Consider the following 17,033-nt stretch of genomic DNA (forward strand, 5'->3'; position numbering starts at 1 on the left):
ACAGGACGTGAAATACGGATATGTCCCGGGAAATACGGACGTTTGGTCACCCTAGTTTAGAATGCATGAAAATTACCAACAGTAAACTTTTTTACCAATATAGGCTTGTTTGACATTGTTAGAAACCTTAGATTCTCCACAATTCAACCACCAAGTTCATTTTATGGACACAGTGAGCACCAAAGCACAGTTAACACAGATATAACAGCATATCAAAATATAAATATGACAAAAAGCTAGGACCATAAGGGTCCACAGATTAAAAGTAATCCAGCATATATATATATATATATATATATATATATATATATATATATATATATATATATATATATATATATATATATATAAAAAATAAAAATATTCCATGAAGAGAAAATCGTCGCATAGCTGGTCATAGCTAATGCTTAGAATCTTGCTAATAATACTTACTTCATCAAACATTTGCCTGCAAAGTTTGTTTTTCGTTTTTTTTTTCTTTTACATCGTCCTCCTACCTACAAGACAAAAATGTCTTCATCTTTGTATGACTCAATTTGATTGAGGGACAGCCAATGAAGTCTCATAAGCTCCTTGCTCCTTGCCTGTCAGCCAATGACGCACTGACTAGAGATATTAACTAAATGAAACATTTATATTTCTGTATCTATATACCAGTCAATCGTCAGATGAAAATGAAAAAAAGTTTAATGATACTTGCTTTATAACTGTTCTGTTGCCATCAAAATGCTTCAGTGTTATTCTATGGATCAAATGGCACAATTTTGCATATTTGGAGAGGTTTGGAGAGGCTGGTGACACCAAAAGTTAAAAGCCCCACAGCTCTGGAACTGTTATACCTAGAGGCCGAAAACTTCAGTTCTGTAGTTGTGATTGACTTGATGTAGAACAAATGTAATAGAATGAGACGTGCCTATTCTTAAGCATGTCTTTATTTATGCTGTTCAAAGAAAACCAATTATTTTCGAGAAGAAAAAAAAAACTATTTTGAGTCATGTTTGAAATGATTAAGTTTAGGCTGCATTTTAGTCACCCTATTTTCATTTATATTTTCAGAAACTACAAGGTGTTAGCTTTCAAATGATGTATAACACATGTAATTTGGGCTTACAGTTCCTCAGTAATTTGCTTTTCCATTTGAGTACACTAAATAGGCGAAGATGACTCAAAATCAGTTGGGTTTCAATTATATAAAACTGACAAAAATTTAGAATTATGTTCATCCCTGATGAACTTTGGATATTGTCACAGAAATTCACTCTGAACCANTGAAGGTAATGTAGAGAGGGAGATACCAGCTACTAGGGTGTCCCTCTGTTTACACATGGTAGTGCATGAAATCTGTTCTTTGAAGGGGTGTCAGTAACACTACTAATTTGGCATGGTACTGATACTAAAGAAAAGTGATGTTTGCATATTTTTTTATGTTTATTTTTGATTTTCATAAGAATACAAGATTGCAAATGAAAAGAATACCCAAGAAAACCTTATAATATTGTCAAACTATTATACTTGGATTATTTATCTTTATTTATTTGCACACTTATTTAAATTGCATATGTTTCTCTTGAGAAAGCCTGTTCCATTTTAAAACTGAAAAAGGTTCATTATTCAATGTTAATAGAAATGCTGTTATTATTTAAGAGTTTTATTCATGCTATTAAAACTTTTATTAATTATTTTCCTAAGTAACCAAAATAGGTCATTTTTAGAGCCTACAGACAATTATATCACTTATTATTCCCCTTAGATGAATTAAAAAAAGATTAAAAATTATTATGTGTTCAAATCTGTTCCATGTCTTTTACCTGGCTAGACATAATCCAGTGTGCGCTTGTGTCCTTACCCATGGAGTAGATGGCCACACGGTCGATGCCTCGGTCCTCCGCCTGGAGCTGCTGCAGGAAAACTCCCACGCAGTCACTGAGAGGCTTTAGGGTGAACTGACAGCGCTCTCGTCTGGACGGCAAATTAACCGATATCACAGGTAGACCGTTCTGGTACACCACTGTCACGTCTGAGGGAGTAACAAGAAATAGAAACAGCAGAGAGACTCAGGGGTTCAGCATCAACACACAAACACTGCTTTCCAGAGATTTGCGCTCAGCTTTTTGACATTAACTACACATAGTTTCTATTCCCATAGAAAGGGTTTTATCTCCCTAGATAATGCTAATGTGAAAAGACAGACGATCAAAATGCCATCCAGGTAGGTAGGCATCACTAACCAGTCATACCCAGACAGACTTTCTCAGCAGTGAAAAGGATAAAAGGAAGACGGAGGCCAAATGGTCCCAAAACTTCATTTCCAAGTTCAATTATTTGAATTTTGCCTGCTGTTAGTTTTGTCTGTACATGCTGCTTTAAAGAGTGCTGTAAGAACGGTTAATTTTGTCCAAACAGTTCCCCAGAAGCCTCTCCGTGCATAGTAATTATCTCTATAATATAGCCCGACTGGTCCATAACCAAACTGTGGTTATAAAGACCCTGCACAGCTTGTACCATTAACACACTGAATGGTCTCTAATGACAGATCCATGAATCAACCCAGAGGGCTGTGAGCCTAGTATGGAGAGGGTCCAGGCTGCTGCAGTGAATCAGCACATCGCTGCTCAAACTCGTGCTGAGGTGAAGGATCATCAGCTGGCAGCTGCCTTCCAGTAGATCCTCTCTTTTGAACATGCGCTCACAGGCACAGACATTTCATTTCACTTTCTTGCAGAGGAACTGTGAAAGTGTAGGCAAAGTAGCTTCACTATTGCACCTATTCCCCTTTGTCTTCCTTTATCCTTCCATCACAAACCCGCTGTTTGTAGTGTCAGGGGATCTTGGGCTCCTTTATGTTGTAATCCCAAAGCTATTTAAGCTCTATTTAAAATCAAATCCTCCTGCTCTGCAGTGCTGCTGGCTCATCTTTTCTACCCATCAACCAAAAAGGTACTCCCTGAGAGCAAAAATTGCAAAATTAATAACCCGCTGGCTGCTAACTGCCTGCTTACTCCAAATAAGCTTCTGCTGGCTGATTAAGGCACAGCTTTTCTTTGGTCAGCTTTCTCATTTGTCTCTGAAGCAAAAGGTAATTAGAGGGAGTTTTTGTTTAAAGGGAATTCCATCATATGTCTCAAATGGTTAACAATAAACCAAATATGTTGCACTGTATGCAAGGGGAAATGGATTCAAACAGAGAGCTCACCTTCTGGGGTAGTGGAGGAGCAAAACAGTCTCTGGCCATGCCATGAGGGGGCGCCCTTCCAGACCTGCAAGCACAAGTGGTTGAGAGATAGAGAGAACAAACTGTTTAGATTGGTGGGTGAGCAAAAGTACTGATGGATGGATGGATGGATGGATGGATGGATGGATGGATGGATGGATGGATGGATGGATGGATGGATGGATGGATGGATGGATGGATGGATGGATGGATGGATGGATGGATGGATGGATGGATAAAAAGCCAGATGAACATACAAATGGGACCAGTCATGGAATGATAAACAACTTTAAAGACACAGGGATGAAAAGATGGACAAAGTGAGGGAGGACTGGATGAATGGATGGGGAGAGGGACAAAGGGGCAGAGTTGGGCGGACAGCTGGCTGAATAAATAAGTGGAAGAAAACAAATGGATGCACAGGTGGAGAAAGGAGTGGTGGAATAAAGGGAGACATGGACGAGAAAAACGGATGAACGGATGAATGCTAAATGTTTTCTTCCTCTTGCGTCTTTTTTTTTTTAACATTCAAGAGTGAATAAACTCTGTTAACATGTTACCACTTTAATAAACCCAATGTCTGGGTATGATTTTCCAAAACAACATCTAGTTTGTTTCAGACCAGAGCCCCACCCAAGGAAGGAAGATTAATGGATCCAACTGCAGCTTCTTCATCAAACGAGTACTGTACAGAGTCATGCATAATGAAAAAACACACTAAGCTTTCGGCTTCTCATGTAATTACTGCAGCAGAAATCACCACTAAAATGCAGCATGGAAAAAAAAAAAGAAAACGTTCAACACAAATAATGTGCTTTGGTTGCAGACCAGAGAGGAAGACATGAGGAGATGGGGGGGAAGCCCTGTTGTTTTTATACACAGTCCAATAAGAGTTCCCCTTAAAGCTGTATTGCAGATGTTCGAAGAAAAAAAAAGTAAAACAGGCTGGTCACCAATCTTGGGGCAAGCCTTGGGCGAGCAATGAAAGTCAGAACTCCTTGTTTGTAGAAATTAAGGCACCATAAAATCAGAGGCAAACGACTAAAGAGAATCAAAACCTTACTGATTAAAGTTATATGCACATTTGAGTTCCGGTCAAACTGCTCCTAATGATAAGTAGCACTCATTAACCCATCATTTAAGCAGATCAGAGCACATCTTGAAAGCCATGCCTCCAAGCAGAGCTCCATCTCTCCTGCTCTCACTCAAGTGTTAAGTAACTGTAACAGCAGAATAGCTGAGTAGTTATGTTAGATTTACAACATGCATGAAGTCCCCCATCAAGGGGAACCACAGCAGCAGCCACTTAGGGCTTTCAGGGCTTCACCTTTATGACCACAAAGAGTAAAAATATCTTAGTAAACGCCAGTAAGGGAGAGTCCCTGCAGTGGGACAGCTGGTAAACCCAGAATCCAACTGAAACACCCAGAATCCAACTGAAACACCTAGAATCCAACTGAAACACAGACTGTTTTACTTCATCAACACATCATACAAAAACCTTTGAAGGTAGAAATATATATTTTTTGTTTTTTCTTTTCTTTTTGAGATCTTGACCATCAAAGTAAGGTCTTTGTTACACTGAAAGTCATTTTTCATAGAAACTTAACTTGAACCAAACCCATCATCCCGTTAACTTACCTAACCAACTTAAAAAGACAAGGGTTTCTGCTCATTTATTACAAATTTATGCATTTTCAGACATTTCTGTTATTCTATAAAGATAATTAGAATGAAAATCGTCATTCAAAAGTGAACAATTTATTTCAGGATTTAAAAAAGGCAAGACTGATAGTGGGACAAAGTGAAGGGGCAGAAAATGGATGGATTCACACATTTGAGGAATAAGTAGATAGAAGGAAAGTATTCGAGGTAAACTGATAGACCAGACGGTACTATTGGCTGATATTCACATCAGCAGATGGGGATACAAGAATTTATTGATTCTTTAGTGCATTCAGTAGACATGCCTTGAGATCATGTCAAGGGCATGTTTTTTTTGTTGTTGTTGTTGTTTATATCCAGACTTATGCCACATTTGACATGTTTCCATGGAGGAAGAAAAAGAAATATCAGTTTCAAAAATTTGCCCCCCAAAAAGAAAAGAATAAATAAAATTAAAAAAACAGCATTAGTTAGACTGATGTGGGCTATTATAAAACAATCAGCATCATTTATTCTATAGAAAATACAGTTAGATCCATACATGTTTGGACACCAATATTTATTTTACCCATTTACTGAAACATATTGAAGTTACAGCAATACAAAAATCGTGGACATAAAGTCCAGACCTTAGTTTTAATTTGAGGGTATCCAAGCTAAAATAAGATGAAGGTCTCAGGAGTTTCAGTTCCTAAACAGGTGCCACCGTGTTTATAAAGGGACAAAACTTGGACATAAAATCAGAGGCTTTGTTATGGGAAGGATTTGGCAAATCCTAGTCAAGCAGATAAAAGGCCTGGTGTTGATTTGAGGTATGGTGCTCATATTTGAAAGATTTTGTGTGAAGAAAATATCCAGTCATAGGAGCTTTCTATTCAGAAACAAGCCACCCCTAAGCTAAAACAGAAAAGGCCCACAGAGAAATTGCTACAACCACAGGAGTGACAGTTTAATACAACTTTAAAAAAAAAGAGAAAGCACTGGTGATTTTCTCAATGCAATTAGACCTGGAAACCCATAGAAGACAATATTGGGGGATGACTGAAGAATCATTTCTATGGTGAAAAGAAACCCTTTTACAGCTGCTCGAGTGAACCAATCTGTCCAGAAGGGAACAGTAGAAGTATCAATACCCAAATCTCCCATAAAAAGAAAACTGCATTAAAAGTAAATACAGGGCTCACTACATGATGCAAGTCACTCATGAGCCTCCAGAATAAAAAGGTTAGATTACACCAGGGGTCACCAACGTAATGCCTGCGGGCACCAAGGGGCCCTCAAGGACCACATGGGGTGCCCTCAGCATCTTATGAAAACAGAACAACTTACCAGTGGACTAAGTTTGAATGTTATTTTTTTGCTGCTGCTGTTATGTTTTATCATTTATAGAGCGTTTCATCATATCAATAATTTAAAACATATAAGCATTTACAGGGATTTCAAAATGACAATATCTAGAGGCAAATTAGAAATGTAAAGAAACACAAGAAATATGTTTATTATCTATGAAGTTTAGGTGAACGCTGACTACTCTAGTTCATAGGTCAATATTAGTAGCCCATCCTGTGACTCGGTACCCATGAAGTAGCCCCTATTCATAAAAAGGTTGGTGACCCCTGGATTACACTATGCTATAAAAAACCTCAGTTAAGGAAGAACATTCTATGGAAAGATGAATTCAAGATTAAACAGAATAAAGGAAAGAAGAAAATAATTTGGGGATTAGGTCATTATCCAAAGCATATCACATCATCTGTAAAGCATGGTGGAGGTAGCTTAATAGCCTGGGCATGCATGGCTGCCGGTGGCATTGGTTCACAGGAGTTTATTGATGACGTGATGAAAAACAGAAGCACTGTGAGTTTAAATCCAGCCAAACCGATTGGTCGGCGTTTCATATAAATTCTCCTGAATTAATATACTAAATGACTTGCTATCATAAAAGCCTTAATACAAAAGGGTGTATCCTAATATTTCAAGAATTAAGTAGTCAGTTAAACAGTTTAAATCCTTTTTTGACTGCCCTAATTTTTGATCCGGTAACCTGTCTGCTAAGCAGTCTGCAGCTCATAAATCCAAACAGTCATAGCTAGCGCTGACCATCCAGTGAACTACAGGTGAGTCCCACATCACGACTGATTATCTACAGCCAAAACGTCACTCAGGCAGAGAAAGCTGCAGGGCAAGCATCAGCAATGCAACACAGCGGACCTGACCAGCTGCAGAGGCGTCTACTTTTTTTCTTTCTTTAGCAAGGGAGAAAAGGCAGAAAGTCAATAGAAGTAAAAGTAAATGCCACCACTCCACGGTGGCTTTCCACTGTGTGTGTTAGTATTGTAAATAATACCCATTGCCAACCCACAGCACCAAGCCCAAATCGTGATTAGCCTGCTGATCGGATGACATGCTGAGAAATAGCTTTTGGCCAGTCTGGAATAACTGCACCAGCTGCAGAGAGCAGTCCAGTTTCACTTTTCTCATTTATCATGATCTGTTGTTTGAAGATTTTACTGTTAACACTTGCAAAATCCCCATCAAAGCTTCCAGGAAACCCTGACTCTACACAGAAACCTCATAAACGTATGCAAACACAGCCGGACCGCATGTCTGTCGTGTGACATGTTGCTGTGTGTGAGTGCAGCAGGCGTGAAAGCACACGTGTGCCCGCCCCGTCTGTTCGCCGGGCTGTTTGTCAGCCGTGGTTGGGGAGCGGCTGGGGAGGACCTCCCCCTCCCTCGACACGTGGCCATTGAAACGATGCCTGAAATATTTAACGAAGAGGCAGCAGTCGATAGCAAAGCAACCTTGGAATCAATGTCACGCTGTCAAGTGACCGACGGCAAAGCAAAGGAAAAGCCTTCAGTGGAGATGATGGAGGGATGAGCCGGAGGAAAGAAGGAGGCGTTAAAGCAGCAAGAGGAGGAGGAGAGAAAGTGTTAGGATAAATGGAGAAGCAGGGGATAAATGGAGGCTGGAGTAGAGAGGTGTGAGTCACGAGTGCACTTACGTTTCTAACCATGTGGTGCTCATACTGTACCCCGCAGCACGAAGGAGATGAGGCAGGGCAGCAAGGAGAGGGGAGGCAGCGGGAGGGAGGAAGAGGGAGGCTGCTGATCACTGCAGTAAAGGAATCCCTTGCCTTTAAAGGGGGGAGTTGGTCCTCTTTTTCACCCCTTTCCCTGCATCCCTGAATAACTCACACTTAACCCTGATGTTCCCTTTATTGCTCTTTCATCAAAACTCATCTGCATTGCGCTTTAACCTGCCGACCACTTAATTTATGTAAAAGTGGATTCAGAATTGTTCATTTCAATGCACGAAATGTGCATGAATACCCACACCAACAAAAAGAACGAAAATTCTCATCATGAGAGAAAAGGCTCTTTTACAGCAGAAGAACTAGAGGCCTGACAGTGATCTGCAGCGAAGATCAATCTCCTTCTTCATACACTAAAATGTGCCATTAGGCTGCAGACAGACTATAAAGGAACGCTGCTGACACACAATCTCACAGAGAGAAAGAGCTGCAGCTCTGGCTGCTTCACAAGACCTCCCCTACTGTATGTGAAACCGTTTCCATTTGTTGTGTGAACTTGCAACATAATCACGTTCTTGTTCTCATTTCAGCCGCAATTATGCATATGGGGATATTTGCAAGATTTACTAGTTTCCTCCTCTTCCAGCACAGCCGTGAAAAAAACAAAAGTCTGATCAAATTTGAGGAAAAGAAACAACACCAGCTTTTTATATGATGCTTTTTTATGCTATATACTAGAAATGTTTAGGTTACCAAGGATTATTGGATGATGTAGAGAGCCGCCTTGCATTCATGTCCTAACAAAGGTGATCTAAACCTTTGCTTATTAGCTCTGACTGTAGGTTTAGGGTTGCTGTCGAGCTGAAGGGAAACAGCCATCTCAGTTTCAACCCCTTAGTAAATCTAATAAGTTCGTTCTGTGATTTCCTAGTATTCTTTTAGAGTTTTACTTCCTTATTTTCAACTTTGCTTTTAATGTTTTCAGCTATTTTTTAATATAAAATGTTAAGAATGTATTTCAAACAGGTTGACTATGATTGCTTTACCATTTGGTCTGCTGTCATAGACAGCACCCTTAGAGGCTTACATATTTCATAACTTTTTTCCAAAGTAAGTATTTTCTTTTTAAAGTTGTACTACCATAATCTAATACTGAAAAATTCTCTAATATGAGAACATGCACTCATCCTGTTCAGAGCAAATATATACTGTACAATGATATAATGTGTACCAAATATGCTAAATGACCTGTACTTTTATATATTCAGCACCTTTTCCAGTCAAGGGACTCCAAAGCCCTTTACGTTACATTCAGTCAGTTACAAACCAATGGTGGCAAACTATGTTTTGGTTGCAGCTGCCTGAATTGGACAGATCTGTGGTTGGAACATGTGACCCTCTGATCGCAGGACTGACTCCTTCATCCTACTCCACTGTCGCCCCAGAAATAAGATCAGCTATCAGTTTGGCTGATATCTTGGCCCGGTATTGATGTTTATTTCTCTCACCCTGTAGCACACAATGGGTGCCTTGTCTATTCGACATCTCTGGTGCATTCAGCAGCCATGTCTTGTGATTACATGAAATGGATATATTTATTTATTTATTTATTTATTTTTATTTTTTATACAGTTCTCCAACATTAATTTTTGGATTTTTTTAATGATCCATAGCCTATTTATTCTGTGTGGTTATGAGGTAAACCTGAAAACTAAATCTTCAACGTGTCCCACATATATTTGCTAGTTAATATCCAATATCCACTTTCTTATAAAAAAAAAAATCCTAAATTATTAAGATCAACCAACATTTTGAATGGTGGTTTAAATAACATGGAGTGTTAATTAAAGGTATAGTGGAGGATTTTCAAGAATTTTTTGAAAGACCCGCCCTCCTCGCTGCCAAAAAATGCACATGCACAACCCTATACCCGCTCCTGATAGGGAACTCCTATTAAACGCAAAATTTTTCCACTATGTCAGACTCACCACCGGTACATGAAAATAGGGACGAGCATCTAGGAGTGCCTTACGTAGACATATCACCAGAATGATTGACAATTAGGACAACTCATTTTGATGATCCACCCAGAAAAAGAACATCCTCCAATATACCTTTAAGAGTCTACAGAGTCTCTTATTTTACCAAGTAAAGGCAAGAAATACATAAATTCTTTAGCTACATTTCCAATTTTCTGTATTTATCTACAAGAATATTTAAGGTGCCTTTTTTTTTAAGTAAGTAAGTAAGTTAGTAAGTAAGTTCTTCCTTATTTTATTGTGAAGATTTACACAGGAAGGCATGTGGACGAAAAAACTCCATCTTAAGTCTTTACTGACTGTAATAACTCTGTTTTAATTCACCATCCTGAGCAGCATTATTCATTTCTAGACATTGTGACGGGGTTTTTCCCTAAGCTATATGAGCTGATAGTTCATATTAAACCTGTTGCTGGCTGATGTAGTAAGACAGCAATGACCTTTCTTTGTTCTAGCAGTGTTTCTAGGGCAGGATCTCAACACATAATGACACTGCAGTTTAGAAGCCTTCCCTTTTTCCATTCCATCCTTTTAACTCCAGCTAAATAATATGTGTCAAGCAGAGCTTCTATGTTGCATCTGTGTAAGTGCTGAAGCAACAGCAATGGTGAGAAATAGCACTGCTGATGCAACTCCCACTACATGGCGCCCTTGAGGGTGAGTGCCTCTAAACTACACAACTGTCTTTGTCTCTGCGCCAATATGCTGCGCTGAGCTGTCACCAGTAAAGATCCATTGAAAATAAGATTTGGAGGATAAAATGAAATATTTCTCAAACCTGAAGAAGGCATTTGAAAGACGGAACATATTTATCGGGCAACCCCAAAGCAGTCCATGCCCAAGCAGGAAAATTAAAGGGACCAATTAAGGGTTGAAGACATGTTATGATATTAAAATTCAACAGTATTCCTTATTAATATCAACTTAATCTCAACTTGGACTACATTTGTCCTCTGCATTTAACTCATTATAGGGATCAGTGTCATGACTCCCCCATGAATAGGTGTTCATACTAGGGTTGCAACTAATAATCATTTTGTAAATTGATTAATCTGTAGATTATTCTTTAGCTTAATAGATAGCAAAAGGTTCCTTAAAGAAGATTTTTTACGAAATTAAACCATGGGAAACTAAACCTTTTCCACTGGAGGAGTTCTGGATAGAGCATATTGACAAAGTTTTTCATCTTAAATGCAATATTTTTACATATTTTCTTTTTTTTTTTTTTACAATTTTGGTAAAATTGCTGCTCTAAATGGGTTTCTCTGTCAGCTAAAGACATGCGTCTCTATATTTAACAATTAATCAATTACTAAATTAGTTGACAATTATTTAAAAATCGGTTACTCATGATGAATCCAATTAATGGATTCAGTCCTACTTCAAACTCATCCAAATATAATGTAAACATTGAGGGAGAATCATAAAGCAATGGGAAATTTACAAAAAGACGGAAAAATTAAATAAGTTTATCTAAGTTCTGCTTTTAGTCTTTCAGACAAAAAGTGTGGCTATAAGACTCCAGTAAACAATATTTGCCAGCAAAATGTGACTTATTCATTTTTTACCACTTCAGGAATCGTAATAAGTAATATTTTGTGAGATGGCATCTTTGTTTTGCTCCACCACTGCTGCCTGCACAACCCAAGCCAGCCTGATTGAACACACCTGCCCTCAATCAAATCCTCCTGTGTATTTAAGCCGTCTGTTTCCTTCCCCTCATTGAGTTAGCTATATTTTTCTGTGCATGCGCACTTTCAGGCTATATGTGTGGTGAGCTACAGTTTCAGACAGTCATTGAAGCTCGCCTTTCTTACAGCAGTTCTTTGAAAATGGCAGAGGGTCGTAAGTGAAAATGTCTACGAATTGTATGATAATAAAAAATAAAGGCCTTAGAAGAGGCAGATTTATCCCTGTATGCTTTGCACAGAGAGCTCTCCTCGCAAGGCACTATGGGATTTGCTGTCACAGTGGCCCACTGTCTCTACCCAAAAGCAGCGACTAATAACAAAGATGGCGCAGGCTATGAGAATGTATGAGCTGTGAGAACAGCACATTTTAAACAGGGCGTGCATGAAGAGAAATGTGTTCGCGCATGCTCTTGCAAGCGCAGTTTTCTCAAAGTGGAGAGGACAGGTCTTTTAAAAAATCCTTAACAATACCTTTAAGGTTGTAAACGAATGTAAACGAAATCAACATTTGTTGGAACATAGTCTTTGTCGAAATCATTTATAATGCTAGATAACTGATTTCATCTCAAATGGAGACCAAAGCTGTTTTGGATTCTCTTTAAGATCGCTCAATAAACTGTTCTAGTTTGTAAAATCCTTTCATATTTTATACAGCATGGATTACCATATTTTCTCTGTAGACCAACAGCACACCTGTGCCACCTCCAGATAATTGAATTGCCTGCATACTACTCAAACACACACTCCCTCTCCATGTCATCACAGACAGAGAAGCAAGGACCAAATCAAGGTAGCCACCGAGGCTTCCTCAAAGAGAAAAGTGTAACACACTCAGCGTTGCTTCTACCACCTCAATGGTGATGAGCTTATGTAACAAGAGAGATTGCTGTCCTTTCTGGATATTGCGTTGTTTCCATTGTAAAAGCCATTAACATGGTCTGTGTCGTTCTTTGAAAGCCATGCCACTAAGTAATCTCCACTCACACGCCGTGTGAGAGAAACCGTGACAGAGCATGCCGTGCCCTGTGAAAGCACCCACTAATCTGCTCGCTCCACTGCAATGCAGACTTGAAAACAACTTTCCCCAAATGAAGCCATCAGAAACCCGAACCCCATCGCAGCAAGATATAAATAATTCCTGCTTAATCTTTTACAGCATTGCAATACATGCCTTGATTAATTAATTCCGGCTCCCAGCACGTCTAATCTATGGGATAAGATCTCAACTGTGGATGAATCTGGTCCTCAACATATGGGCCTGTTGCAGTTTAATACCCATTCCCTCAACACACATATACACACACTGCTCACTGGGACAAACAACACTAGAATATGATGCATTATTAATAAGCAGTGCAGGTTTAAACACGTGTGATTAGAAGACCGGCAGCTGTGTGCCTTGGTGCTCTGCAAAGATTGGATCGAGCCAAGCAGCAGCACACCCTGGATCACCTCTGAAATAGGCGCAGGTTAAATATGGAAAATGGTGTTTGCATAAGTAATGGCCACTTATTTACACACAATGCCTTTATTAGGTGTGTTCATGTGTGTGGTCAATCTGCAGGCACAGTGGGGACCTGTTTGAAAGCTTGCACAGCAGATGGCACTAGCTGCTTGCTTCAGTGTTCATTTCACAAACAACATTTTCAGTCCAGTAGCAGGCCACCTCACTCTCTTGTCAATTTTTGCTTCCAATAATCACTTTCTTCCAAAATGAAACGTGACCTCACTGGTATGTGTAGACATGTAGCCAATTATATGCAAATCCTCCTCTCACATTCATTATAAACCCATCAATCCAGACCTCCCTGGTGACCCTAACAGGATCAATTCAGCCACAGCCGCAAGGATGTCAAAACTATTCCACTTCTATATATATTATAAATCTATGATCTATACTGCTGAATGCAGTATAGATTAAGAAATTTGTAACGGCTTTGTAACCTATTCTTCATAAAAATTTGACTTATTAAATAAAGAAATAAATGTATAAAATTTACAGCTATGTAAAAACATTATGATGAAGGTAAATAAAGTTTTGACGTGCATTAAGTTTTTACTTTATTAAGGTCCAATTTCAATATCCAATATGACTCACATGGAAAAAAAAATAGAATACATGTTTTAGTTAAACTTCCGATCACTTATTAGAGAATATTTTCCTGCGGGAGGTAAATGCATGAAATTGATTGAAACAAGTTATTAGCTTACATTGCTATTAGGCATGCAAGTTATTGTTAGATTAATCAGTCTAAAGCTGATTGATCTTATTAATCAACCGACTGATAATCGATAAGCAGCAATTTTCTTAAAAATCTGCATTTTTTCCTGTATCAAGGGGATATTTCCATAACATGATGTGATACATCTTTTTAGAATATGCTGAATTAAAAAAATGTACATCATAGTATTTTAACAATTTGTTGTGTCAGCTGTAATAAATGCACCTGATTAAACCTTACATCTAACAAAACTAAAAGAAAAGAAAAGAAATAAGATGTGAAAAACTCATAATTTCCAAAGTGCAGAGATGTATAACTACCATTAAAAGATAGGATATGGTGTGCTATTTGCCACTGTTTTAATAAAGTGGATGCAAGCTGTGATCTAAAGCTGATGATTTTAGTGTGATCCAGCATTCAGTGGTGGGAGAGACTTTGCTGTTAGCAACAATTTTAAACAGGGAGTTTTAGTTTCTTTTAGGTGAAAGATACAACTTGGCTTTATGGAAGGCATTAACTCCAAGCTACCTTATTGCTAGCATGTCTTTTTTTTATTTTTATTTTTACAAATGCCCTCTGTGTACAGAACAGTAACTGTCGCTGCTCCGCTATGCAGCACAGCTAAATGGGAGCTATTTAGGTGATGACATAAGGAGTTTACTGAGTATTTAGATTTACAAACAGAACCACATAAAGTGTCTTCTACTGGATTTTCACCATTAAAGAGTGTAAATAATCTCGGAATGGATTCTGGATCGATTCCTTTTCCTGCGCTTGCATACCTGCATTCTAGCATAACCTGTCTTGCAAATATCTGTGAAGTTCAACTTAAGCAGAGTGATGCCGTCTAGTGGACAATGGTAACGTTCAATGATTTATTAGAATAAAATGAATTAATCAAATTAAAATCTAATAAACCATTAATCTTTAACTTATCGCAAGATGATTAGCTACAAAGCTACAATAGTGGTGACGATGCTCAACAACTGATAAAAACAAATAGTTTTCGAACCAGCAGCTAAAAAGTAGACACTTCCATTATGAAGCCAATTCCAAAAACAAGTTCTCACTTTATATACAAACAGAAGCTTTAGTGACTGGTTTCAAGTTTAAGATCAAAAGTTCAAAAACTAGGTACTTAAACAGTCATTTCATTGGTAGCTACTTGATCAACACATCACCAATGTGCTGTAACTGGTTGAGTTCATGAAAGAAAAACTAGAACCACAAATAACCAAAAAGAACAACAAAGGGAATTAAATAATTAAGAAAGTGAGATAACCTTGGATATCTCTGAAGTACTGCAAACAGGTAATCCAGTTAGAAATGAGAAAGCTTGACATAGAATATGGAGCAAGGTAGTAAAAGGGTTTTTATTTTAGGTTTCTGTGCTGCCTTAAGATCAGCAAAAATTTGGTCAAAACCTCTACCGTTTAAATATATTTGCCTGAAAAAGGCTGTTATAGTTAAGTGCTGGAAATTCTACCAAAGGATTCCCCCTCTCCACCATTTTTTCGTACATGGTGGAGAGGGGGAAATGGTAAAAACTTTTAACACAAACAGTAAAACCCAAATGTCTTAAAAACTAATAAAGACACTCTAAAACACCATATAAATTCATGGTTATCTATTTTAGTTACCAAAAAAAAGGTTGATATGAATCATGTTTACTAACTGCATTAACACGACGTCAACCATAGTCTATTGTTAGTTACTAATTCTTCCAGCTAAACATGGATTTCAAGATCAAACCGTTAACCATGCGAGGTAGGAAGCAAAATCCTCAAATACAACATAAACAACGTAACATACATGTTTTCTGAAAAGGAAAATGTCCCTTTTAATTATGCTGTTATTTATTGACAGTCATTTTCAGGTACAATTTTATACATCCTTCTGTTATGGAAATAAAAAAGTAAATCTATAATTTGTTTTGGTGTTTTCAATGAAACCTTCATCATATTGCCGTTATTAATGTAGTTCTTTGTTATTATCAGATATATATTAGCTTCCAAGATATTTCTTAGTTTTTATTTCAGTTGTAAAACTTCAGATATTGCTTTGGAGTGTTCATAACGGTCCGGCTGGTTTTGTGAATTAATCTGTGAACAACAACTTGTATTGTTTTCTGTTGTTTTATTGAACGGTCAGCATTCTATTTTTCTTTATGTGTAAAGGCAGCCAACGATTCACTCTCCTTAGAGATAAGCGTCAACACTGAATTAAAATGAAAACTTTCTCCTATAACTGGATCCATTTAATGTGCATTTTATAGGAAATTCTGAATGTTATTCAGATATTTTTTCTTTCTTACTATACCGTTTCTCAAAAACCTATTTCTGTGGTACAACAACTTCAACAGCTTTATCTCTCAACAAAATGAAAAAAAGACAATAATATGAAAACTGAGTTACCACATATCAGAGTATCAACATGGACATGGGATTTTCCACTTCAGATATCCACCCACTGACCGTGAAATGAGGAAAATAACAGCATCTAAAACTCAAAAATGCTCCCATAGGGGACAGTGGACTCAACTGATTTGTGCTTTTTACTGTGCACCTGAGAGACTGTTGGGCATGAAAATCCCAGCAGGGCAGCTGTATCTGAAACACTTACATTAACCCATCTGGAGCCAACAGCCATGCTACATAAAAATCAAATTTCTTCTACTATATAATGCTAAATGATTTGAGTTGCTGCCATATGGTCAATTGAAATATATGTGTTAAATTATGAAAGGTGTACCTAATAAAGTGGCCAGCCATGGGACATATCTCTACTGGCTAGGGAGCAACCCCTTTACAAGCAGGTTTATTAGGAAGAGTATTTGACTGGAGAGTTAGAGATGTGTGCGATCCCCTCTAGTTACCCCCTAATCACTAAAAACCTGGCAGATAGATAAAACTCTACCAAAAGAAACTCATAAAGATGGTTTTTATTTTGACTGGGGTTTATTGTGGATTTTGAAGAATCATCTAAAAAAAAAAGGAACATAAATGGCTCAAGCAGGCAAAAACGGAGCAATAAACTCAGCAAATTCCTTTTCTCAAATAAAATAATCTAAGTCGCTTCAGCTAGTAACCACTGATCAGGACCGAAATCTAGGTGTAGTGCTGGATTAAGACTTGAACCTCCAAAAGCATTTAAAGACAATTACAAGGT

General features: G+C 38.0%; 1 protein-coding gene across 1 annotated transcript in view; it reads right to left on the minus strand.

The window, feature by feature from the left end:
* Positions 1–1,846: 1,846 nt before the first annotated feature.
* LOC107103260 (calcium uniporter protein, mitochondrial-like) overlaps positions 1,847–17,033 on the minus strand; it is a gene marked incomplete at its 3' end in the record, with an annotated part of 57,432 nt that continues 42,245 nt past the window's right edge. The window contains exons 3-4 of the mRNA XM_015402886.1: positions 3,194–3,257; positions 1,847–2,017 (exon numbers count right to left, since the gene is read on the minus strand). Of these exons, the coding sequence (XP_015258372.1) occupies positions 1,847–2,017; positions 3,194–3,257 (235 nt within the window). The remainder of the gene's footprint in view (positions 2,018–3,193; positions 3,258–17,033) is intronic.

The sequence above is a fragment of the Cyprinodon variegatus genome, unplaced genomic scaffold, assembly GCF_000732505.1.
Source record: "Cyprinodon variegatus isolate N-32 unplaced genomic scaffold, C_variegatus-1.0 Scaffold1406, whole genome shotgun sequence".
Classification (NCBI taxonomy): domain Eukaryota; kingdom Metazoa; phylum Chordata; class Actinopteri; order Cyprinodontiformes; family Cyprinodontidae; genus Cyprinodon; species Cyprinodon variegatus.